The sequence below is a fragment of the Barbus barbus genome (genome assembly GCF_936440315.1).
Source record: "Barbus barbus genome assembly, chromosome: 11".
NCBI classification, from domain to species: domain Eukaryota; kingdom Metazoa; phylum Chordata; class Actinopteri; order Cypriniformes; family Cyprinidae; genus Barbus; species Barbus barbus.
Window position 1 is genome coordinate 12,485,377 of NC_136739.1, and position 25,607 is coordinate 12,510,983.

Here is a 25,607-nt window from a genome sequence, read left to right on the forward strand (position 1 = left end):
TAGAGAGGTCCCAGGAGGGCATCAGGGGTGACCTAGGCGGATTCAACCTCCTGGCACCCCTCAGGAACCTCACGATGAGATCATGCTTTCCCACGGACCGGCCGTCCACTGCATCGTGATGGGCCGCGATAGCAGCCACATACACCTTCAAGGTGGAGGGTGACAGCCTACGCTCCAACCTTTCTTGCAGGAAAGAAAGCACTACTCCAATCGTGCATCTTCGGGGGTCTTCCCGGCGAGAAGAACATCAGTTCGCGAACAGACTCCACTTCAGAGCATAGGCTTGCCTTGTTGAAGGAGCTCTAGCCTGAGTGATGGTGTCTACCACGGCCTGTGGTAGACCACTTAAGTCTGCCGCGTCCCATCCAGGAGCCACACATGGAGGTTCCACAGATCTGGACGCGGGTGCCATATGGTGCCGAGCCCCTGAGAAAGGAGTTCCTTCCTCAGAGGGATACGCCAGGGAGGGGCTGTCGCGAGGAGAATGAGTTCCGGAAACCAGGTCCGGGTGGGCCAATACGGCGCGACCAGCAGGACCTGCTCCTCGTCCTCCCTGACCTTGCACAGTGTCTGTGCGAGTAGGCTCACTGGGGGAAATGCATACTTGCGTAAAGCCCGAGGCCAGCTGTGTGCCAGTGCGTCCGTGCCGAGGGGCCCCTCGGTCAGGGAGAAATATAGCTGGCAGTGGGAGGACTCGCGGGAAGCAAACAGGTCTACCTGAGCTTCCCCGAATCGACTCCAGATCAGCCGGATCGTCTCGGGATGGAGTCGCCACTCTCCGGGAAAAGTGAGCTGTCGTGAGAGCGCGTCGGCCGCACGGTTGAGCTCCCCCGGAATGTGGACAGCGCGCAGCGACCTGAGCTGCGTGTGACTCCAGAGGAGGAGATGGCGGGCGAGCTGTGACATGCGGCGTGATCGTACACCTCCCAGCCGGTTGATGTACGACACAGCCGCAGTGTTGTCCGTACGGACCAACACATGCTTGCCTAGCAGCAGTGGCCGAAACTGCCGCAAGGCCAGATGCACTGCCAACAGCTCCAGGCAATTGATATGCCAAAGCAGTCGAGGCCCTGTCCAGAGCCCCGAGGCTGCCTGCCCGTTGCATGTAGCGCCCCAGCCCATGCTGGAGGCATCTGTTGTGACAACAACATGCCGGGACACTAGTTCTAAGGGCACCCCGGCCCATAGAAAGGCAAGGTCCGTCCAGGGGCTGAAGGAGCGGCGACACTCGCGTGTGATACTTACCCGAAGTGAACCGCGGCGCCATGCCCACCTCGGGACTCGGGAGTGCAACCAGTGCTGGAGTGGTCTCATATGAAGCAATCCGAGCGGCGTGACCGCAGCTGCGGATGCCATATGCCCCAGGAGCCTCTGAAACTGTTTCAGTGGCACCACAGTCCTGCCCCTGAAGGAACTCAGGCAGTTCAGCACTGATTGGGCGCGCCGTCATACTCACCGAGTCTAACTCCACACCGAGAAAAGAGATTCTCTGCACAGGGGAGAGCTTGCTCTTTTCCCAGTTGACCCGAAGCCCCAACTGGCTGAGGTGCCGTAACACCCGCTCCCTGTGATCGCACAACTGCTCTCGGGACTGGGCCAGAATGAGCCAGTCGTCGAGGTAGTTGAGGATCCTGACGCCCACTTCCCGTAGCGGGGCAAGGGCGCCTTCTACGACCTTCGTGAAGACACGGGGAGACAGGGAGAGCCCGAAGGGGAGGACCTTGTACTGCCATGCCCGACCTTCGAACGCAAACCGTAGGAACGGTCTGTGTCGCGGAAGGATCGAAACATGAAAGTAAGCATCCTTCAGGTCGATCGCTGCGAACTAATCCTGGGGCTGAATGCACCTGATCATACGCCTGTGCGTCAACATCTTGAACGGAAGCCTGTGCAGGCCCCGGTTCAAGACTCGCAAATCCAGGATTGGCCGAAAACCACCGCCTTTCTTGGGTACGATGAAGTAAGGGCTGTAAAACTCCTGCCTCATCTCGGCTGGAGGGACCGGCTCGATTGCATCCTTTGCCAGGAGGACAGCAATCTCCTCGCGCAAGACAGGAGCGTTCCGAGGTACCACTGAGGTCTTGAGAACGCCGCTGAACTTGGGAGGTCGCCTGGCGAACTGAATCGCATAGCCGAGTCGAATTGTACGCGTGAGCCACCGAGACGTGCTGGGCAGCGCAAGCCACGCTTCCAGACGTCGTGCAAGGGGCTCCAACGGCACAATCGACGTACCTGTGGTGGTGCAGCGCAGAGGAGTATGGCCGGATGATACAGAAGGCAGCGCGTTCTGAAGCACCCCTACCGAACTCCCTGGGTCCCAAAGGGGACTGGCTAGAGGTGCGTGGGGAGGCACTGCGTCCCCAACCCGCACTCTCCTGGCCGCTGGCAAGATGGGTCGCGGGCGAGAGTGAGGAGGCAGCGCGTCGCACACTGTCAACCCGCGAACCTGACAACCTGGAGGAAAAGGAAATTGCTCTTTCTGTGACATTGTGGGTACCGCTGGCCCTTGGGCCAACGGCGGAACAGAAACAAAAGGGAACACAAGGGGGAAGGAGCGGCGCTGTCCTCGCCGTCTCCTGAGAAAGAGCAAATTCCAACATCTCCAGGTTGCCCGCGTCAGGGCCGCTTCGTCGCTCTCCTGGACGACTTCGGGCCCGGCTGGGACGCGGGGGGCGCCGCCCTCCTGCGAGAGGCTCGACGCGCCGGCCCAGGTGTTGATTCGGCACGGGGCGGAGCAGCTCTGGAGGACGCAGGGGGGCGCCCACGGCGGCGAGCAGACTGAGGCCTGGGCCCGGGGGCAGCTGTTGCAGGTGCCTCGCGCCGGGGCAGGATGTGCTGGATCGCCTCTGTCTGCCTCTGCACCGCCGAGAACTGCTGAGCAAATCCCTCGACGGTGTCGCCGAAAAGCCCAACCGGGGAGATGGGAGCGTCGAGAAAGCGTGCTTTGTCGACATCCTTCATCTCCGCCAGGTTGAGCCAGAGATGGCGCTCTTGGACCACCATGGTAGACATCGCCTTCCCGAGGGACCGCGCCGTGACTTTCGTCGCTCGTAGAGCGAAGTCAGTCGCCGTGCGCAGCTCCTGCATCAACCCCTGGTCGGAACTACCCTCGTGCATTTGTTTGAGTGCCTTGGCTTGGTGAACCTGCAGGATAGCCATGGCATGCAGGGCAGAGGCTGCCTGGCCCGCAGCACTATAAGCTTTGGCCGCAAGAGCAGCCGTCAGCTTACAGGCTTTGGACGGGAGACGCGGGCGATTCCTCCAAGTGGCGGCGTTCTCCACCTGGGGAATGCCCACGTACCCCCTGGCAGCCCCGCCATCGAGGGTAGTGAGGACGGAGGAGGCAGACGAGCGGCTTCTGGCCGTGAAAGGGGCCATCCACGACTTCGTCAGCTCCTCATGCACCTCCGGGAAGAAAGGCACTGGAGTAGATCGCGGTTGTGAGCCGCGCCCCACTCCGAGAAACCAATCATCCAGCCGCGAGGGCTCGGGACTGGGCAGTCTGTTGACCTCCAGCCCGATGCTCGCGGCTGCCCGGGCAAGCATGGCCGTCAACTCTGGGTCCGGTGCAGGGGAGGCGACCACACCCGAAGGGGGCAGCCCCTCTGCACCTTCATCCTCAGAGGACGTAAACCCGTCCCCCGATGCTGCGATCGACATCCTATCCTCGGGTGGCGCACCGAATGAAATGCTGGGCGCCCCGTGGGACGGACCAGCGAAATCACCCGGGAACCGGACGGGACATTCGCTGCGTGAGGAGTAAGAGGTCCGTGGGGACGTACCCGGCGGAGAGGCTCTTACTGTGACCCTCAGATCTCCCAGAGCGCCAACCGGCGGTCCTCTGCTCGAGCCAGAGAGACCGGGGCGGGTGGCGGCAGAGGGTGCCAATCCTTTAAAAAAGGAAAGGCGAGATCGCAGCGACGTCATGCTCATACGCCCACAACAGGCGCATGAGTCATCCACGAACGCAGCTTCAGCGTGCTGGAGACCCAGACACTGAAGACAACGATCGTGTCCATCATCCGCGGACAGGAAACGACCGCAACCAAGAGGACACGGACGAAACGGCATCTTGAAAAAGACGTGATCGTCCGTGATTTTGCTCTTTTAGAATTTGCTCTTTTAGTTGAAGTGCCCAGGGGAATCGCTGGAGAAGGGACTCCGCTGTTTGCACCGTGACGCCAACCAGGAACAAAACAAAGATGAGGCTTTGTGGAGAATGGCACAACCGTCTTCATCCACTTGGCTCCGAAGCAAAAATCTGATGAGTGGATGCACCTGTCGCCCTTTTATACCCGTATGTACGGGGAGTGGCTCAGGTATGCAAAATCCACTAGCCAATTTCATTGGCGTTTTCTCTTTAGTCAGAGATGATTGGGGCTTCCAAGTAAATCCCCTATGTCGTCACGACATAACTCGTAGTGACCGACAGATAGGGAACGGAAGTTCATAGACCGGATTCGTGACACAGTCAATTTTTTTTTTTTTTATCTGTTGGTATTTGATAGAATGAGTGATGCCATGTGTCTAAACAAGATGTCCAGGACCTCCAGCAGAAATATAGTCCCACAACATTAAAAATACAGCAGTTAGTCCCACAACATTAAAAATACATTTCACTTTTTATCCCTGTGTTCACCAAACCCATCTTGAGTGTTTGCTGCTAAATAGCTAAATTTTTAGTTACATCTGACCATAGAAGCCAGTCCCATTTGAAGCTCCAGTCGTGTCTGACAACTGAATATGCTGGAGATTGTTTTTTGGTGAAAACGTTCTTTTCTTGATTTTTTCTTGAAGCCCTCCCAAACAACATGTGGTGATGTAGGTGGTGTTTGATCATTTTTTAAAAGATTTTCTGAACCCCAAACTCAACCTTTTTCTGCTATTCTCCAGCTGTGATCCTTGAAGAGTCTTTGGCCACTCAAACTCTTCTTCTCACCATGCATTAGGACGATATCGACACATATCCTCTTCAAGGGAGATTCATAAAATTTTGTGTTGATTGGCATTTCTTAATTATTGCCCTGATGGTGGAAATAGGATTTTTTTTACTGCTCTAGCTCTTTTCTTAAAGCCACTTTCTAATTTGTGAAACTCAATTATTTTTTGTTGCACATCAGAAATATATTCTTTGGTTTTTCTCATTGTGATGGGTGATTCTCATTGTGAGGGGGTAGTCGTGGCCTAATGGATAGAGAGTCGGACTTGTAACCCAAAGGTCATGGGTTCGAGTCTCAGGTCTGGCAGGGATTGTTGGTCGGGGGGTGAATGACCAGCTCTCTCCAGACCAAGGCACCGAACTGCTCCCCGGGCACCGCAGCATTGGCTGCCCGCTGCTCTGGGTGTGTGTTCATGGTGTGTGTGTGTTCACTGCGGTGTGTGTGCACTTGAATGGGTTAAATGCAGTGCACAAATTCTGAGTATGGGTCACCATACTTGGCCACATGTCTTTTTTTTTTTTTATTAATTTGGAATTTGGCCTTTGTACTCCCTCTTATTTATATTTCTGTGAAACAGGAAGCCATGGCTGGATAATTTCATGTTCATAATCATGCTGTTGTGCTCAAAATTGTGAATATGAATGGGAATATATTTTACTCATAAGAATTTCTAGGGTTACCAGTAATTGTGTCCAACATGTATTTGAGAAAAAAACATTTATTTCATAATGATATTTTCCCCCTATTTTAAATTCTTATTCTCCAATGAAAGCTTAGATTTTTGTGTGTTTTATTTTTATAAAAGTTTAAAAGGATTAACAATGTTAATTTATTTTAACAAATAGCCTTCTTTGATCATATTTACCAAGAGTACCAACAATTCTGACCATGTGTCTACATTATATTATAATCGCCAAGCATGGCATTACGTGGAGAGACTTGATAGACTAACCCTTAGAATTAAATTTCATTGGTCCACGTTTTCATTTCAATAGTGTTGCACAAGTGAGAGCGAACCAATTCATCCTTCGCGGAGGAGCACCAACTAAAAAATTAATATAATCAGAAAGAGTGGTTAGCATTAACATCTAAACATTCAAATTCCAATGCAGGATTCAGTAGCTCTGAATTTTGCACATTATTTTGCTCCTTAACAAAAAACATTGATGTGGAAGTATTTTGAGCCAGATCACACCTCATACCCACACTCCTATGCTGGCTCCCTGTTACAGAAGCAGGAGCAAATTTACATCACAACTATAAAACGTCCTTACCTTTGTTTGGAGCATAATAGCATTTACACTTTGCCACAGCTGAATGCAGCCACATAACACCATTTGATCTTCTAAACTGGCTAGAGAAATAATGAAAGGGGGGGTGTAAAACACTAAACCTCAGACCAAAATACCAGAAGTCTTTATGTGCCACAGAGATCTGCATGTGTGAACAACACCATAAAACAACATTACCAAACAGACAACACCAAAATAAGTGAACTCATTTCTGCCGACAGGTCTGACTGTAATGAGTGCAACTGCAACTAAAGCCATGGACATTGGAGTTCATGACGACACATGGGTGATAAAAACACCAATTAATCTAGAAAATTCCTCCAGCAGAACTGGGGTCTCTAATGCTCATGATACAGCAGACTGTATACACCTATTTTGTATACTTTATAATTGCACTGTCCTTGGAGCGGACCTGGCCTACATTTCACTGCTGGTTATACCCTGTATAATTGTGTATGTGACAAATAAAAATCTTTAATCTTGAATCTTGAATCTTGACTGTGAAGGCTCAACTGCAAGAGCAGCATCAGGTGTTATACACAGCAGTAATTCACATGTAACCAACGAGACTCAGTTTCATGTGACATCTGGAATTAAAATTACAATACATGACGATGATGCAGTTAAAGTAATTCCACATCTGAACATAAAACTGATGAGAAGTTCAAAACTAACTGTGGTTCTCTCTATATTTGTTTCTGTCTCAGGTTGACCACTGCAATTCCTTGGAGGTCAGATACCAGGAAGGTGCCTGGTCCCATCTGCATCGAGCCAGGACAGCGGAATTGTTAGAATATAACCTGATATTGTGGGAGATGGATGTAACAGCACTTCAAGAGGCCATTCATACCTCACAGTAGAACATCACTACACAAATATTTACATGGCCTCCCGGATTAGCACCGGAGCTAAATTTTTGCAACACAAATTGTTAATAGATTAGACTCCGTACATCTCCCAGACATGAGCACAGAGCACACACCTCCACCACTGCATCATCACCTCATCTAGACTAACCAGTCTGAACACTACATATCACAGAAGACAATGATGGCTTAGATCCCAAACGTGGTACCCCACTAAAGATCTATTATCCATCTTCACACTAACAGAACCACATATCACACACATAGGACAGTAGAGTTAATCCCGTGATGACAGGCCAAAAGAGACACAACATATCCTATTTACAACCATCTGCAAATGGAACAACACTGTAACACACATTTGCATGACTAGTCACAGATCGATGGTGTGAATTCTAAACACAGAGGCAGACGAGCCCTTACAATTTAAAATATTTAATCTTTCTGATTGTTATTAGGGTGGGCGACAAGCCAGAGGGCCCCTGGTTTCCCAACACATCACTAATAACAAAAACATTTTCAAAATGATCAAATGTTAAGTGCCTGCACTTCATTTCTATCAATCAATCATAAAATGTACAATTTTACCAAACCATCAACTGTGACTTAGCCTGCATATCAGATACCCATTCACATACACCCACACCCACACACCACTGTTATTAGGAATTCAGGATTTCCATTCTAGAAAAATTCTTAATCATTTTCTAAGTCACTTCTTAGAAAACTTTGATCTACATAAGTGGCTTGCATTGGAAGATTCCTGAATGAACAGTGTGATTATTATCCAGTCAACACATGAGATCACTCGATGATCACAGTGACATCACACCATTCTTATATGGTGATACTCACAGTGTGAGTAATATGTGAGCTCATTGTGAATTCAAAATGTTGAGCAGGTTGAGAGGAGGCAGTTCAAATATTGGTCACCGGGGGGCATTCTACTTCCTGTTTCTCAACACTATCACAGTGATATCACAGTGCTCTCACATAATGAGCTCATGAGTGCACACCCAGCTAAAAGATTTCAGAGAAGAACCTTCTCCAATCATACAGCTGACTTCCAGACACAGCCTTAGATGAAATCCACTGAAATAAAAGAAGACATTAAATCTCTCATGATCTCAGCAGTGAATGATTAAAAACTCCACAAACAGCATCACCAGCTCCACTCATTACTAACCAGATTGACTTTATTTCTGACATCTACAAAAGCGCTTATTGAGAATTAGATGTTTTATTGTTTTGTTTGATGCTACCATCAAAGTGATTAGTGTTTGCTTTAGTTGGATTCTTGAACCTTGACTTTATAATATATTATTTTGGGGCTGCTGTAACTGTGTATGTTATGCATATTTGTTATGGCCAGTGTTGGGGAGTAACTAGTTACATGTACCGGAATTACGTATTTTAATTACAAAATAAAAGTAATTGTAATTAGTTACAGTTACTAAGACAAAATGTGTAATTAAATTACAGTTACTTATAAAAATGTTAAGGATTACAAAGGGGTTACATCTGATTTTCTTCACACACACTCCCACATACAGATTTAATTGATTTCTTTCATAAATTGCAGTGACTGCTCTAAAATACAAAACACCAACTCTTATTCCTATATGGGTTTATGTATATGCTTTATTTTTTTTAAAAGATTAACAGTTTTTTTCTAAGGCATTATCAGATTCCAGTATTTCCTGTAATATCTATGCAAAGATTTGATTTCAAAAAACAGTATCATAGCTATTAAACTATTTCTTGTTATGATTTTAAATCTGTATTTAACCTCTAAAATCTGTATTTAATGATCTAAAAGTAAGTCTTATTTTGTGGTGGCTGTGCTTCAAAGAAATGGTCTCAGTGGTAGTGAAAAACAACACCCTTTTACCTTGTCAAAAACAGCTCTGCTCACAGCGACTCGTTTCGGTGCATATCTCTTTGCATGCTAGTGCAAAGTTCTGCTCACCCGACCCCTCTCTTCTGTGGAATAGTAAAGGCGATTAGCAAATAATCATAAAAAATACAAAGTGTGAGACTTACTTCTTCTGGAGGTGCAGCTGGATCATGAACAATGGGTACTGATCTATCCTTGAGTTTTAACTGTTTAACAAGACCTGCCTTGAATTGTTCCCCATTCAGAAAACATAAATTAATTTAGTGAAAGTGAAGTGACGTGGCCAAGTATGGTGACCTATACTCGGAATTTGTGCTCTGGAATTTAACCCATCCAAGTGCACACACACAGCAGTGAACACACACACACACACACACACCATGAACACACACCTGGAGCAGTGGACAGCCATATTGCTGCAGCGCCGGGGAGCAGTTGGGGGTTTGGTGCCTTGCTCAAGGGTCTCACCTCAGTCATGGTATTGAAGGTGGAAGAGAGCACTGGTTATTCACTCCAAAATCAAAATGGCTTGATAATTGAGATTAAGGTTTTTGGGTGGAAAAAAACAGAGTGACTTTTTATTATTGTAGGGTAGTTGTGTTCACATACTGCTAGACATATTTATATGCAAATGAAAATAAAAATAGTATAATCTTAATTCAAGTGATAAGGGACTTTTCAAGTCTGATAGTAATCAGTGTTGAGTACTACTGTGGGGTTAACCATGCCTGGTTTACATGTTTGAAAATAATTAACAGTTGAAAACATTAGAAATTTAGAAAAAGTAATCAAAAAGTAATTACATGTAATCGGTTACACTACTTTAATAAAGTAATTGACAAATTACACTACTTATTACATTTTAAGTAGGGTAACTTGTAGTCTGTAACCTATTACATTTCCAAAGTAACCTTCCCAACACTGGTTATGGCAAGGAATACCAAAAAGAGATTGCAACCAGGTGATACTGATTGAAAGAATATACCTACATAATTGTGATTGAATATGATTATTATTGCCATTATATTGCTTGTTTGCTGCATTTGCTTTGAGTCATCCAAATATTCAGTGTTGGTTCTGGGAACATAAAAAATGTCCAGTTTTCTTGACGTTAGAGGAACGTTTTTAAAAGGTATGATGTTCCTCAAATGTTCTTTAAACTTAATTTTGATTTAAAATTAAACATTCTAGGAACGTTGATTTGTAACATTCCAAGAACATAAAAATAACCAGTTTCCTTAATTTTAGTAGAATGTTATTTAAAGGTTAGTATGATGTTCCTGAAACATACGATCAATCATTCAAACACCTGCTGTGAACAAGAACTGAAAGAAAGATCAATAAGAACACAAACTACAACTTTCTTCAACCACAGCCTTAAAGGAACATTACCAGCTTCAATTATTGCTAACCAGATTGATTTTATTTCTGTCACACGTCTACAGAAGTTCTTATTGAGAATTAACAGAGGTTTAGATGTTGTCTCATTGAAAATGTTTAGTTTGAGGTCACCATCATAGAGATCAGTGTTTGCTTTAGTTGTGCTCTTGACCCTTGACTTTTGTTAAGTTGCTTCTTTAGCAGCAATTGCAGGTTTTTTCAGAAAATTATTTCTGTCTTGTTAAAGCAGCCCAACGTCTGTTTACACCACAATTATGGTGGCAATGTGTTTTTTCTTTCTTTTTTTCAGATGAGTCAGTTGTAGTTCTTGTGTTTCTCTTTTCTTCAATGATGCTGCTTCTTAACAGCAGGTGTTCATCACTAATGCACAATCACCATTTAATTAGTCACTTAATTATCTTATTAACTTTAACTCTTTGAGGACTTGGGATTTGACTTGAGACTTGCTTGTGACTTGAAAGGAATGACTTGGTTCCACCTCTGGTGAAATCAGCTGGCTGAGTTCATGGGTGGAATAAACATATGGCAGGACTTTTACTTTCTGACCCCTGGACTTTCCACCTCTGCTTGTAGATTCGCTGACAGGAAATATTATTACTACCTATTTTCAACTAGTTGCTGTACAGTACAGTGCATGCATAATTATTCAGCAAGTTGATATTCTGATCAAACCACAATTCCATGCCACATTAGTAACTACTGTTCATTTTGTTTATTTTTGACTACTGTTAATTTTGTTCATTTTTAGTTTATTTTTGAGATTAATTTGCCTGTGTCTGCTATAAGATGAAAAATCTATGGACAAAAACCCTCTCTACAAACAAAGTTCCTGTTTGCTGCCGAAATGTGCAGCCTGTATGAACTAAATTCCAGACTACCAACTATGTTCACTTCTACGGAGAATGCTTCTGTATCGTAAATAAAATGACAGTCTTTTGGTATAATTGTATACTTCAACGAGTTGACATACATTTGGAGACAATCCAAATAATAATAAAAAAATATTTGAAGTTATGCAGTTTTTCAGATATGGACAAACTGAGAATGGCAGATTTACAAAATAAGCTAGTTCACATTACCGCAGGAAGTAGGGGTGCTGCAGCACCCCCTGGCGTGTAGCCCAAGAAAAAATGGGGTTGTTGGGGGTGTGGCGTTAAAAAAGAAATGAACATTTTGTAACAAAAAATAAATAAAACTCATTTTATTAATTTGTATATTCATTAAAATTAATAGAAAAAAGAAGCCTAAGCCTACAATGACAATAAGCAACAGTAAAACATAAATTAAGTTGAATCAAACTGATTGTGAAAGTCGTTTCAACTTTAACTGACTTAGGAAGTCATTTGTTGCCATGACTTTTTGATCATATTATTACCTGTAACATGTCTGTGCCCTACCCAAATCAATAATTAACAACCATTTCTCCAGCAATTGCGAAGATACAGCAGAGAAAGATGGAGAGCATCTATTTACCTCAGCAGCAACCAATCTCGCATTCTCGCATCTGCAGCACTTATTTTGATATTTAACATTAGATATTTCCTATTCTTGGAACAAAATGAATGCTTAAGGTTGATTCAGTATTACTCTTAATGAAAAAAAAATCCCACACACAACATCAGTAATACTACAATGACAAAGTAGCTTATATTAAACATAAAACTTTTATTAACAGAACGAATAAGACATACCTGTGTTGTAACAAATAAATAAAAGATTTTTGTATTTCCCCCTTACTTCAAACGAATGCTTAGTTTGGCTCGTTATTATTATTATTATTAATAATAATAATAAAGGCTAAACAATAAAACAGTACACCGACAAATTCATATATATTTAACTTTTATTAACAATATGAATAAGGGAAACCCGCATTGTAACACAAGTAAATAAATAGTCTTTGGATTTCCCCTTTCTTTAAAACGATCGTAGTTTGTGGTTCATTATTAGCCTATTAATTAAAACACATCAGCAATAAAATAGTACAACAGCAAATTCACATAGGCCTATATTAGACATTTAACTTTTATTAAATTAATGAATATGACTGACATAGCCTACTTGCGTTGTAACACAAATAAATAATGTATTTTCCCTTTTTTAAAACAAGTTTGTGGTTCATTGTTTTATTTTATCTTATTTTTTAATAAAAACACAGAAACAATAAAGACAAACTCACTTATATTAAGAAATGAAACTTTTATTAACAAAAGTTGCGCTTTTGGATCATAGTGTCTCACATCACTCTCGTCACGTGACCATCCCAACCCTAAAGATTTTTGGGTTTTTTATTTTTTAAACCCAATAATTTCTGATTATTGCTCCACTATTTACAACAGGTTATACATACCATCACAATTGGATAAAAAGGCTTCTACTGATTTTTTTTTTTTTTTAAATCACTGAAACGAAACTGACAGTCAAACAACAAATTTGTGACATTGGAGCACAAAACCAGTCATAAGTAGCTCAGGCATATTTGTAGAAATAGCCAACAATATGGGTCTTTTATTTTATGCCAAAAATGATTAGGATATTAAGTAAAGATCATGTTTCATGACGGTATTTTGTAAATTTTCTACCATAAATATCTCAAAATTTTGAATTTTTGATTAGTAATATGCATTGCTAAGAACTTTTTTTTTTTTTTTGCACCCTCAGATTCCAGCTTTTCAAATAGTTTTATCTCGGCCAAATATTGTCCTATCCTAACAAACCATACATCAATGGAAAGCTTATTTATTCAGCTTTCAGATGTGTAAATCCAAAAATGTACCCTTATGACTGTTTTTGTATGACTGTTAATTTGCTAATTTGCTAAGCAGCTAACCCCTTTTCTTCTTTAAAAAAAAAAAAAACTAATTCCAGCTTCCCATCATCTATCACTCAAAGGGTAGTTCCTAAGCCTAAAAAGGTTTGTTTATTATTGATAACTGGCAACAGTTTTTTTTAAAGGTGATTATAAATGTATAAATTAATTGCTTCTGTATTTGCTAAATGAATAAAAAAGTGTTTTATTTAAATGATAAAAGTGTCTGTTGTTTTTATTTTATTGATAAAAGTATGTTATTGATGAAACTCGGTCAAGTTTAATTAAAAACAGGCACATTTCAAATTATACAAGATTAGTATATATTAGATTATTTTTATTTGGATAACGCAAATAGTTTTATTTTATTATTAGCTCTTTGGCAATGTTTTTGATACTGTTGAACATGGCTTTCTTCTTTAAAGGCCTTTGGTGGTTTCTTTTGATGATTTAAACCTCACACAATAAAACAAATTGCTCCATCATACTTAAACATAGAACCACTTCTAGATTTGAATTAAAAAGAGAAATTAGAAAGTTCCCAGATAGCAACATATTGTCGGCCCAGATCTGGCACATGTGGAATGATGATCTGGCTCACATGTAGCGCCCACTTGGGTGGACCGCTCCTGTTTGCCAGATCTGGGCCAAAAGCAAGCCATAGCAATGCCACATGTCAGCCAAGAGCAAAGAAATAAACCACACTGGACCTTTTCTGAGCCACAAAATCTTCATATATTATTTATAGAGTCCTCTCAGCTTGTCCAAGCTTGTTAACAAGCAAAATCACTGAAGGAAAGAAGAGAACAGAAAAAAAAGAGACAAACAGAATCTCAAGAACTACAGCTGACTTAAGCTACAGCCTTAGATGAATTCAGCTGAAGATAAAAGACATTAAATCTCTGACGATCTCAGCAGAGGAGGATTAAACAACTCCACAAACAGCATTACCAGCTTCACTTATTACTAACCAGACTGACTTTGTTTCTGTCAGATGTATACAGAAGTTCTTATTGAGAATTAAAATAAATCTGAGTGCTACACCATGGTAAACATGCCCCCGTCCCAACTATTTTGAGACCTGTAGCAGGCATCAAATTTGAAATGAGCTCATTTTGTGCATGAAATTGTTAAATTTCTCAGTTTAAACATTTGTTATATTATCTATGTTCTATTGTGAATAAAATATTGGCTCATGTGATTTAAAATTCTTTTAGTTTTAATTTTATTGAAATTTAAAAAACATCCCAACATTTCCAGAATTCGGGTTGTAAAATTTACTAGCAATTTCTGAGTGAAAAAGTACAAATAATTACAAAGATACTGCAAGCAACATCTAAGCATGATAATCCTTGTTTCATTTAAAACTTAAAAAAAATAATTTTTACAGAAAGTAAAATGACAGAGGACAACAGGGCAAGCTCATTTTTTAACATTACACGTTCATCTGTTAAAAAAACCTTTAGTCAGAGCACTTTAAAAACATTTCTGCCCGATACTGTTGCTCCCCCATTTTGTCTTGAAACAACATGGTGGAAAAGTAGAGATGGATAAAACCCTCCCCCTTTGTCTGGCTATGGACATGTTTGTTACTTTTTTTTTATTTTTGTGAAGGCAAACTTTAGTTGTTATGAACAGCATAAAATATCTGCCTGTTACAGAACATTTATTTTTTTGCAAGAAAGAGATGATCGGTTCACATATGCTCCATGCTGCCGAACTGAGGCGGCTACATTAGTCTATTGTGCTAAATTAAGCAGTGCCAATACGCCATTAATCCTCTGGTTGTGTTCGGGCTCAAATTGACCCGGAAAAGATTTGTACTTACTGACTTTGTTCACATAAGGTATAAGTACCGTATTTTCCGCACTATAAGGCGCACTTAAAAGCCTTTAATTTTCTCAAAAAACGACAGTGCGCCTTATAATCCGGAGCGCCTTATATATAGATCAAGGTGCTCTGTCAAAATGTTACCGTAGTCAGTAAACACCGGTACTGTGCTTACTCACACCCAACTGTTCAATTCGGACACTGAAGAAGAAGATTTCGAGGGATTCGTGGACGGGGAATGAACTGAAAAAGTGAGCTTTACGTGTTATACGTAACTGAACAATGTTTGATTTAGTGGTATCAGACTGTTTCTTTTACTACGTGTTTACTGAATTAGGGAAAAGTTCCTCTCCACGTTTGGGAGAAGAGCGAGCAAGGCTGGGAGATATTGTTAATATGCACATCAACGTTTGAACAACGTTACCATGGGAGTGAACGGAGTTGTCAGAACGCTTAATAAAGTTTGACTTTATCTGACTGTTTCGTTGACATTCCCTTTAGCACAGCTCCATCTAGTGGATGCATAGCGCAAACCCAGTCAAACGTTTGACTGCAGTATCTTCTATTCTATGCGCCTTATAATCCGGTGCGCCTTATAGTGCGGAAAATACGGTACTTCACACACTACACACATCTATGCATACAAACTATTGTGAGTATTACACCTATTTCATCCTACCCTGAAATGCATGCAGTATGCTTTTATGAATCTGAAAACTCTCTCTCTCACACACACACACACACACACGCTCAAACTGCCTTGTTCTAGACAAAAGATTATGACAATAGGTTTTTAGGCTTTTGTGTTCTCAAAGAGTAGACGAATGTTTACAAATAAATGCTAGAGCATACAAATGCCTCACAGTGCCTTGCTTGTCATTCGCACGAGGAAGGGACAACTGAAGATGAATCATACAGTGAAGATACATTGCAAGATATATTGGAAGAGGAAAACATCACTGAACGAGCTGAAAACCTTGCAACAACTGAAGAGGAGCAATCTTCTGATTTTGAGGGCCCAGCTGAAGTTGATGTAACGTTTTGGATGAAGGATGGAAAAAAAAGATTATTTTGAAGTCAATGCAAGGCCGTTTTGAGCATGTGTGTGTGTGTGTGAGAGAAAGGGAGAGAGAGTTATAATATCAGATTCATAAAAGCATACTGCATGCAGTTCAGGGTAGGATGAAATAGGTGTAATACTCACAATAGTTTGTATGCATAGGTGTGTGTGTGTGAGATAGCGTGAGTATACATGCATGGTCCAAGGCTGGTCCAAGGCCTTTATGTTTGCAAGCACAACATGCTCCTGAACACTAGTTGTTTCTCTTACTTTCATTCTTCCCCATTCACTTTCAATGGCCGGCCATTTTGTGTGACTTTTTGCAATTTTGTACAAAATAAAAGCACTTAAAAGCAAACTTCCTGATTAAACATTAAAGCACACTAGTGTGAGAATCAGTGCAAATTTTCATAATTTTTTCATCTCATATTGTGAAAATTCATAAAAATTATGTTTTTTTCACTCAAAAAACGAGGTACCTACTCTCAGATAAAAGGCTTACGATTAATCAGATGCAAATAGAAACACAAAACCAGTCCTAAATGAAAGAAAACAAGTTGACAAAAAGATTGAATCCAATATTTGGTGATAATATAGCATAATGAAAGATTTATAAGCAATTGTTTGGAGTCTGGTCATTTTTGACCGGGAACACCACAAGTGTCCGAACACAACCAGAGGGTTAATTGTTTTAATTTTGTTATACAATTGACAGAATTTGAAAGCTGGGACTTTGTAACAAAGCTAATGTTTAGTGTATTGTTTTGTTCATACATCGACTGAAAAACAGCATAGATTAAAAAATAGATTCTTGGGATTTAAGAATCAATATCGATTCATTAAAATGAAGATTGCATAAATATAAACAAAAACATTGTCAGCCCAGCCCTAGCTGACATGTTTAACTTTTATAGATGGTCCTTTTTTTTTTTTTTTTGCTGTTTTCAGTTGGCAAAATAAATGATCAATAATCACTGATTATGATACAGTATTACCACAGTCTCATTTCAGCAAGCAAGGGCTTCTGTTCTGTTGTGATTATCATTTCAGATTTCTCCTCACTGTTCTAAATCGGCTCCTATACAACACTCATTCTTATGTGTCTGAATCCTGATTGGTCCTTCTATCTGCTGACTGTCCAGAGAACTGTTTGGCTCCTTGTGCAATATCTCCAGCTCACAAAAGTGCTCCTTCACCAGCATGGCCGGAAGTATTGAAGACTGGGAGGGTTGTGACAAAAACTTTAAGAGAACAGCCAGTAAGAAAGTCAGTAACAGAAAACAGTTCATTATTCTTTGCCTCTCTTATTCTTTCATTACCTTTTTTATGTCCTCTGGCAGGTCAGCATCAGGGAAAATAATTTTGCATCCTCTGTAGCCAAACCACACAGCCAGAAAGATCAGGACAACAGCGACTAACACCACCAAAAAACTGACCAGGAGCACAACTGCTATAAGCCAGGGCTCTACTTCATCTGAGCAGACAGATAAAACGGAACAATACAGGATGTTGAGATTAAAGGTTATATCATCACAACAAAACATTCAGTAAATGTGCACGACACCACAAACATAAATATATAAACATGCAGCATCTACGATACAAATACAAACTACTTTGCTTACTGCTGGGGGTGTTGGTTAAACAGGTGATATTGCTGGTATGACTTGTATTGTTCAAATACAAAATCTCTACTTCAACACAGTAGTTTACAAGAGGCTCCAGTCCTGGTAACATAACTCTGTTCTGCTGTCTTATTAGTTCTTCCTGTTGAGAATAAAAAAAAAGACATTAAGGTAGGAAATGTCCTGATGATATAACAGACATAACCAAAATAAATGTCTTGTTTGCTTTTGAAGGGAGATGTGTGTTCAGATTGGAAACTGCAGTAGGAGCATCACAGAATGGGTTTCCATGGCCGAGCAGTTGCAAGCAAGCATCACATCACCAAGAACAAGTCAAGTGTTAGTGTTACCAAAGTGTTACCATGTGATTTAATGGAAAAACTATTTAAGTGGCACTATTGTGGCATGGCAGGATTTTAAACAGCCTTTAGAGTCATAGCTGGGCACCACAGACAGGAGGCAAGTGTGTGCATTGGATGTCACTGCAGGAGAGGCTTCAATACACTGAATTCATTACCCCAACATGACAGCTGATTACTTTATGAATTGACTGGCTGACTGGCTGTCCTGCGGAGGAGAAGAATTGTTGAATAAAAAAATATATATATTTGTCCTCTTTGGGCACAAAGGTTTTTTATAAGCTTCGTAAAATTATGGTTGAACTACTCATGTCACATGGAACATAAATTAAGTTATTTTTTAACTGAAATGTTCCCAGAACAAAAAATGTAGGAAGTATGTCGGTAAACGATGAACAAAGGTCTTAAGGCCCAGGTATACTTCACTTTCCGTGTTCCGTTCTGTCTCGTGCATAGCCGCGTCCGCACAGCATTCAAAGTATACTCAATGGCGGAACAACTTCCTACTTGACGCGCTCGGTCTCAACATTCACCTCGTGCATGCGCTGTTGTACACGCACTGTCCGCGAGCCCTCTTGATGATGAAAATTACGCCGAAGTATACTTTGGCCTTTATGGGTTTGGAATGACATGAGGGTGAGTAATTAATGACTGAATTTTCATTTTTGGGTGAACTATCCCTTTAACACTGTGTTGTTACCTGCATGATCCACTTATTATTTTTTTTTTGGGAAAGTTGTTATACTGTATGAGAGCCTTGATTGTCCTGAGCACTTTTAAAAGGCCCACTGTTTTCCAGCATTTTCTGCGTATTTGTATCTTTTCCAAAACTAAGTGTGAGGACAGTTGTGGGACTCATACCCAACTGTTACAAAACAAGACACATAAAGAGCAGTAGGGTGTAATCTTTAGGAATGGTGATCTTTTTATTTTTCTTATCCTCTTCGGATAGTCTGATATAAGGACTGTTCTCCATACTGACAAGCTCTTCTTGCACTACACATACATCTGCACAGTTTTGTTTTATTTAACTGGTTTGCACTATCTATTCTGCCACTTTATCTCTTTTTTTATTTTTCTACAATGTCCTCAGATTGATAAGCTCTTTTTGCACTACAAATATATCTGCACAGTTTTGTTTTTATTTAACTGGTTTGCACTCTATCTATTCTACCATGTGCCTTATGCCACTTTATCTATTTCTTTATTTTTCTACAATGTCCTCATTTGTATACCTGTATAGTTGTATGTACATATGTTTAAACTGTATTATCTGTATTTGAACGTGTTTAATGTTTACTGTATGCACCAAGGGTCTGAGAGTAACGCAAATTCAATTCTCTGTATGTATGCGCCGTACATGTGGAAGAATTGACAATAAAGCAGACTTGACTTGACTTAATCTTGTTTAGAGATCACATTTTTTTCCTTTTAGTACTGCTCTTTTTCATTTAGCACTTCCTCAAGAGCTAATTATATGACAGATGATAATATTTCCTAGAACATTATATTAGATTCAACTTTGTCATTATGCAGAGTACACGTACAGAGCTAATGAAATGCAGTTAGCATCTATCCAGAAGTGCAAGAATATAGTGTTTTATATACATATAAATGCATAGTAAGTGAAGATATGATTTACAGAGTGTACAGTGGAATTGCTATATACAATATTGAGCAGAGTATATTTTGCTTTATACAGTATTGAGCAGAGTATATACAGAATATAAATAGGAATGCAATGTAGGGATTGTATGTACATTATGAACAGAGCAATGTAGGATTATATGTACACATTATGAACAGCAGAAACGTGAGAACAGTGGTAATAAATACAGCTGGATGAGTGTGCAAAGTATTGATAGAACAATGTATTCTATGCAAAATAACAGTAATGCACTATTTTATAGAAATTATTTACTGTGCTTTGTACAGTAATAACTTTAGACAGTTTATAGTGTAATAACTTTAACAATGTGCAGTCTGTGCAAAATATGAGTAGTGCAAATGCATGTGTGTAAAGTACTGTGACCAGTGCAGTAATAAGCAGGTGCAGGTTAGATTGGTGGTGTGGCATTCAGAAGTGTCACAGCCTCGGGGAAGAAGCTCTTCCTGAGCCTACTAGTGCGAGAGCGTAGGCACCTGTAACGCCTGCCGGATGGAAGGAGGGTGAAAAGTCCATGGTTAGGGTGAGAGGCATCCTTGATGATGTTTCTTGCCCTGCCCAGACAGCGCTTATGATAAATGTTCTCAATGGAAGTTAACTGGGTGCCGGTGATCCGTTGAGCAGTTTTCACCACCCTCTGGAGTGCTTTGCGGTCAGATGCGGAGCAATTGCTGTACCATACTGAGATGCAGTTCGTGAGTATATGCTCTCAATGGTACAGCGGTAGAATTCCACAAGGATCCTGGGATTCAGGTGAACTTTCTTAAGGCTCCTTAAGAAGTAAAGGCGCTGCTGTGCCTTTTTGACCAGAGTGGAGGTGTTATGGGACCAGGTGAGGTCATCAGAGATGTGGATGCCAAGGAACTTGAAACTCGACACACGCTCCACTACAGCTCCATTGATGTAGATGGGTGTATGTGCATGACTCCTAGTCCGCCTGAAGTCCACAATGATCTCCTTTGTCTTCTGGGTGTTTAGTTCTAGATTGTTGGTGGCACACCACTCAGCCAGGTGCTGCACCTCATCCCTGTAGGCTGACTCATCGTCATCCTTGATCAGACCTACCACCGTGGTGTCATCTGCAAATTTGATTATGGTGTTGGAGGAAAACATAAACAGGAACACAGTCATGGGTGAAGAGGAAGTACAGGAGAGGGCTCAGTACGCAGCCCTGTGGCACGCCCTGTGGTACGTTCAGGGTGATGGAGGAGGAGAGGTTATCTAACTTAACGGACTGAGATCTGTTAGTCAGAAAATCTAGAATCCAATTGCAGATGGGTGTGCTGATTCCAAGCTGGCTGAGCTTGGAGATCAGCTTGGAGGGGATTACAGTATTAAATGCAGAACTGAAATCTATGAACAGCATTCTCACATGTGTGTTTTGACTGTCCAGGTGGGTGAGGGCAGAGTGAAGTGCTGTTGAGATGGCGTCCTCGGTTGACCTATTGTGGCGATAGGCAAATTGGAATGGGTCTAGTGTAGCAGGGAGACAGGATTTTAAGTGGGATGCAACCAGTTTCTCAAAACACTTGGCAAGGATGGGGGTGAGTGCAATAGGACAGAAGTCGTTAGGGACCGAGGCAGTGGAGTGTTTCGGTACTGGTACGATGGTGGAGGTTTTGAAGATAGTGGGGACAGATGTTTGGGCCAGAGACCGATTGAAAATGTCTGTGAAGACCTCAGCTAGCTGCTCCGCACAGGCTTTAACCTGTAACATGCCATACAATTCAAAACATTTAAATTACAATGTTCCATTTGTTCCATATTACAGTGGCCCTTTAAAGTTGTAATCTCTAACCATACAATGTAAATTATTTCTTGCAGCAGCTCACTCTGTGTCCTCCGGTATTTTTCAGATGCGTTTAATCCATAGAACTTTGTTATTTACCACTGTGAAGTGACGTGACTGGTAAGACTTTGCGTTAAATTTAACATGCATAGACCCACATGTAGACTATATGGCAAAAGTCCACAGACAGAAGTTATTGCATGTGAAGTAAGATTCGCTCTTAATTTATAGAAACTGATATTTTCACCATACATATTTGAAATTCTGTTTTAAACTGAACAGTAAATGTGGTGAGTGTCAAGTTTATGCCAAATGCAAATATATACAGGAACAAACTCTGATAAATGTTGAACACTAAATTAAATTAACAATATTATGGAGGGGGGGAGTGAGTCGTTTTTTTTGCAGTAGAGTGCAGGCTGAATGGTGTGTTGTGGGGCCCCAAAGGGTGATTTTGCTTCAAGGCCCAAAAACTTCAAGACGTCAATGCATTCATTACCTTTTTTGCTTCTCCATTTTTCCAGAAACGAATGAGGTAGGAAATATTTCCAAAGACATTCCTCAAATTCTTTTTTTTCATAGGAGGATCAGTGATATCAACTTCTGTTTGTCCTTTTCTGCTTCTCAGTTCTACATGAGGAGCGCTAATCTCAGCTGCAGACACAAAACACATAAACACATAATAAAACCGAATGAGACACAAAATGCTAACTATGATTATTAATAAAATGCAATGTTGTTTGATATTCAGTGCATTTAGGAAGTATTCAGACCCTACACGTCACGTCATTTTATCACTTCACTTTATTATACCATTTAAGGTATTTAAGACTTTCTATGACCTTGTATTTGATGCACCTAAATTGAAGACTTTTAAAGAATTTTTTTTTGTACCCACGGGAACCCTGTATTTTAAAACAGCCCATCGGAAAGGGCAGAGACACATTTTGGAAGGCCGAATGAAATGCACAACAGTCCCGGGACGTTGGGCTAGCGATTTTGCGAGCTCTAGCTAAAGCTACTTAATTCACCCTAAAAAGGAAGAAGAAAAAAGAAAACTGTCATCATTTATTCACCATCAAGTTGTTCCAAACCTGTTACAAAGAATGTAGGTAACCATTTTTGATCCCCAATGATTTTCATATTTAGTTTTTGTGTGTACCACTGTTCAGAACTGTGCTAGCTAACCATATGCTGATTAGCATATTTGAGCTAGCTTTAAAAGTATCTAAAATTGTCACTACCGAACAGAGGTGGAAAGAGTACTGAAAATTTGTACTTGAGTACAAGTACCGTTACATTACTGGTAACACTTTACAATAAGGTTGTATTAATTAACGTTAGTTAACATGAATTAACAATGAACAACTCCACTGTTCAGGATTACTTAATCTTTGCTCATGTTAACTTATTCATATACTACAGGGCTCCAAACTGCGACTAAAATGGTCGCATTTGCGACCAAAAATATTAATTTGCGAGTGAAGTTTTTGCTGAGGTCGCCACTGGCGACTATATATAATTTGCATGAAAGGACTTTTTTCCCGATTGTTTTGCGCTCACATGTTTTGTTATGTTCACGTATTAAACATAAGACGATGCGCATCAAAGTTTTACTGGAAAAGAGTTTCAAACAGTCCTCGTCTCTGCCGCACACAGTCTGCTGAACGCAGTGAGAGAGACCTGAAAGGGCCTGTTTACACCTGGTCACTTCATACATTTTCTCTGATCGGATATCTATATGATTTGTTAAAAAGTTTCCCCATTTACACTTGGCCACATAAATGTGTCTTCGCAAAACGGATATAAATCCGTTCTTCAATTCCCGCTTCATATGCAAATATAACGGAGTTCACGTCAATGAAAGCAATGGATAATTTTATTAATTATCAGCTAATTTCAATATCACAGACCGCAACAAGAGAGCGCGCGGCATCCGCACTGGAAAGATAGGCTAGTCTCGCAACTTTTAATGAAGAAGATTGTGTGTTGAGCGTCTGCGACTTACTAGAAATACTCTGCTACTCATCCGCGGTGATGCTTGTTGCATTGCGCTGTCATATCTGACTATAACATGCCATATAGCCTATAAAACGCTCTCACACATTACTAATATGGCTTCTTCTTATCGAGATCTTAGTCTATATGCTGTGTTCTGTTAATGCATGGACTTCCTGTTATTTGAAGCGCACTTGCCATCCAGTAATCGCAAAAAGCTTTGTGCTGTCTTACTTTTTAATAAACAAAGTATCAGGTTTAAAATGCTACGAAATTCAAATGATGCGGTTTGGGTGCTCTTTAATGCGGACCACAAGCGCACACTTTCGGTAATATAAACACCAGTACCCCGCGTCCACACGGTCCGTGTATGCGTCCGGATCGCGCGAGCGGAGAGTATCGCACTTAATGCTCAGGCGCGATCTCTTTAGCACCTCAGTTAAAGCAGCAAGTGAACCCATTATATATTTCGATTTACTACTATAGTATGAAATGAACATGATCAAATGGTAGGCAACAAGAAAGCCTATAGTACAGCTTACTGAAATGTTTTATGTAAAAGCTCATTCAGTGTTTCAAACTGAGGAAATGTATAAAGCTTGTAAACATTGCATTGTAATACATTTACCTCAGAATAACCACACAGTGTCCATAAACTCATCAGTCAGCTAGAAAAATAACTATAAAGACGAGCGTTTTGCTATATTCATGCGCTGTTGCATATTAATATTTTTACTTATTCTGTTACATGATTCAACTCCTCCTATAAAATTGCATTTTACTAATGAAGAAAAACAGACTGAATGTGTGAAAGACGTGACAACATTTATAGGATGCACTGCACTCAGTTGCCAAGTGATGCTTATGGTCCATGATATTGGTACAGATTCTGTGTAACGAACAATTCTTTGTGACTGTATATTTCAAGTTGTAAAAGACATTTAATTCACACTTTAAGTGAACCTTAGTCCCCCGGTCGACCTGATCATCTACAAGATGGATTAAAATGCTGATAAAGCCTAGAAAAGATAAGACAAACACATGACAAAATGATTGAAATGTTAAAATAGGGCGGGGAAAATAAAATGATAATAATAAAATAAACCACTTTTGTTCTGTGGCACCTAAAAAAATAATTTGGCGCCTAAGTTTTTCTTTTATAGGAGCCAATGGCTCCTTACTCGATTTTTTTGTCTGGAGCCCTGTACTAATATGTTAGTACATGCATTAGTTAACATGAACTAACAATGAACTATGCCTGTAAATAGCTTTAATTAATAAGCTTTATTTAATTATACTACATACAGTATATACACAAGTTTATGTAGCAGCTAACACACACAATGGTGTAGGATATCAGAGACTGAATCAGACAATTTTAAGATGCATCAGAACATTGAAACCTGAGGAGCTGGAATGCAGAGAAGCCTCAAAGCTGTAACAGGACAACGCCATAAATCGGATTCCTGCCTCCTAACCAGCGAGCCTCTTTCACCAAACAGCTTGCAACACTGAGACAAACGAACACTTATTGATAATTCCAATTCAAGAAGGAGACTGTCAAAATTGTTGCAAGTAATCAAGATTGATGGTCACATCTAAACCTGTGATAGAAAATCACGAACTACACACTCTCTCAAAATGTCCACACATAGAAGACAGACCAAACCAAAATTCGTTTGTCTAAAGAACATGTCATCATTCTCCTTAGAACTACACAAAGACTTTCTTTTTCATATGCACATAAAATCATCCTAAAAGGACATTTTTATGCAGAACCTCATATTATGTTGTAAACCACATATCATGTTTTAATCAAATAATATGTATGTCTTTTCAATAAGTATTGAATAGCTCGAGCCTTAAAGGGAAATATTGCATATTTAGTATGTATGAGCTTGAAAATTCATGCTTTAAGTGTTTCTTCCAATCAATTCTGTGTCAAATGCATCAGTCTTGTTATTATGAAATCATGTTCAAAAAGGTGTACTTTGCCAGAGCCTGTAAAATTTGGACCATGTGACTGATAAACAAGCTGATTTATGATGTAAAGAACACCCCTAGCTAAGATAATA

At 40.9% G+C, this 25,607-nt stretch overlaps 1 protein-coding gene across 1 annotated transcript in view; it reads right to left on the reverse strand.

Annotated features, from left to right (window-relative positions):
* Window positions 1–16,679: 16,679 nt before the first annotated feature.
* crfb4 (cytokine receptor family member b4) overlaps window positions 16,680–25,607 on the reverse strand; it is a 47,293-nt gene continuing 38,365 nt past the window's right edge. Inside the window, exons 4-7 of the mRNA XM_079428943.1 lie at window positions 22,034–22,188; window positions 17,721–17,862; window positions 17,415–17,569; window positions 16,680–17,336 (exon numbers count right to left, since the gene is read on the reverse strand). Coding sequence (XP_079285069.1) covers window positions 17,154–17,336; window positions 17,415–17,569; window positions 17,721–17,862; window positions 22,034–22,188 — 635 coding nt within the window. The 3' untranslated portion in view covers window positions 16,680–17,153. The remainder of the gene's footprint in view (window positions 17,337–17,414; window positions 17,570–17,720; window positions 17,863–22,033; window positions 22,189–25,607) is intronic.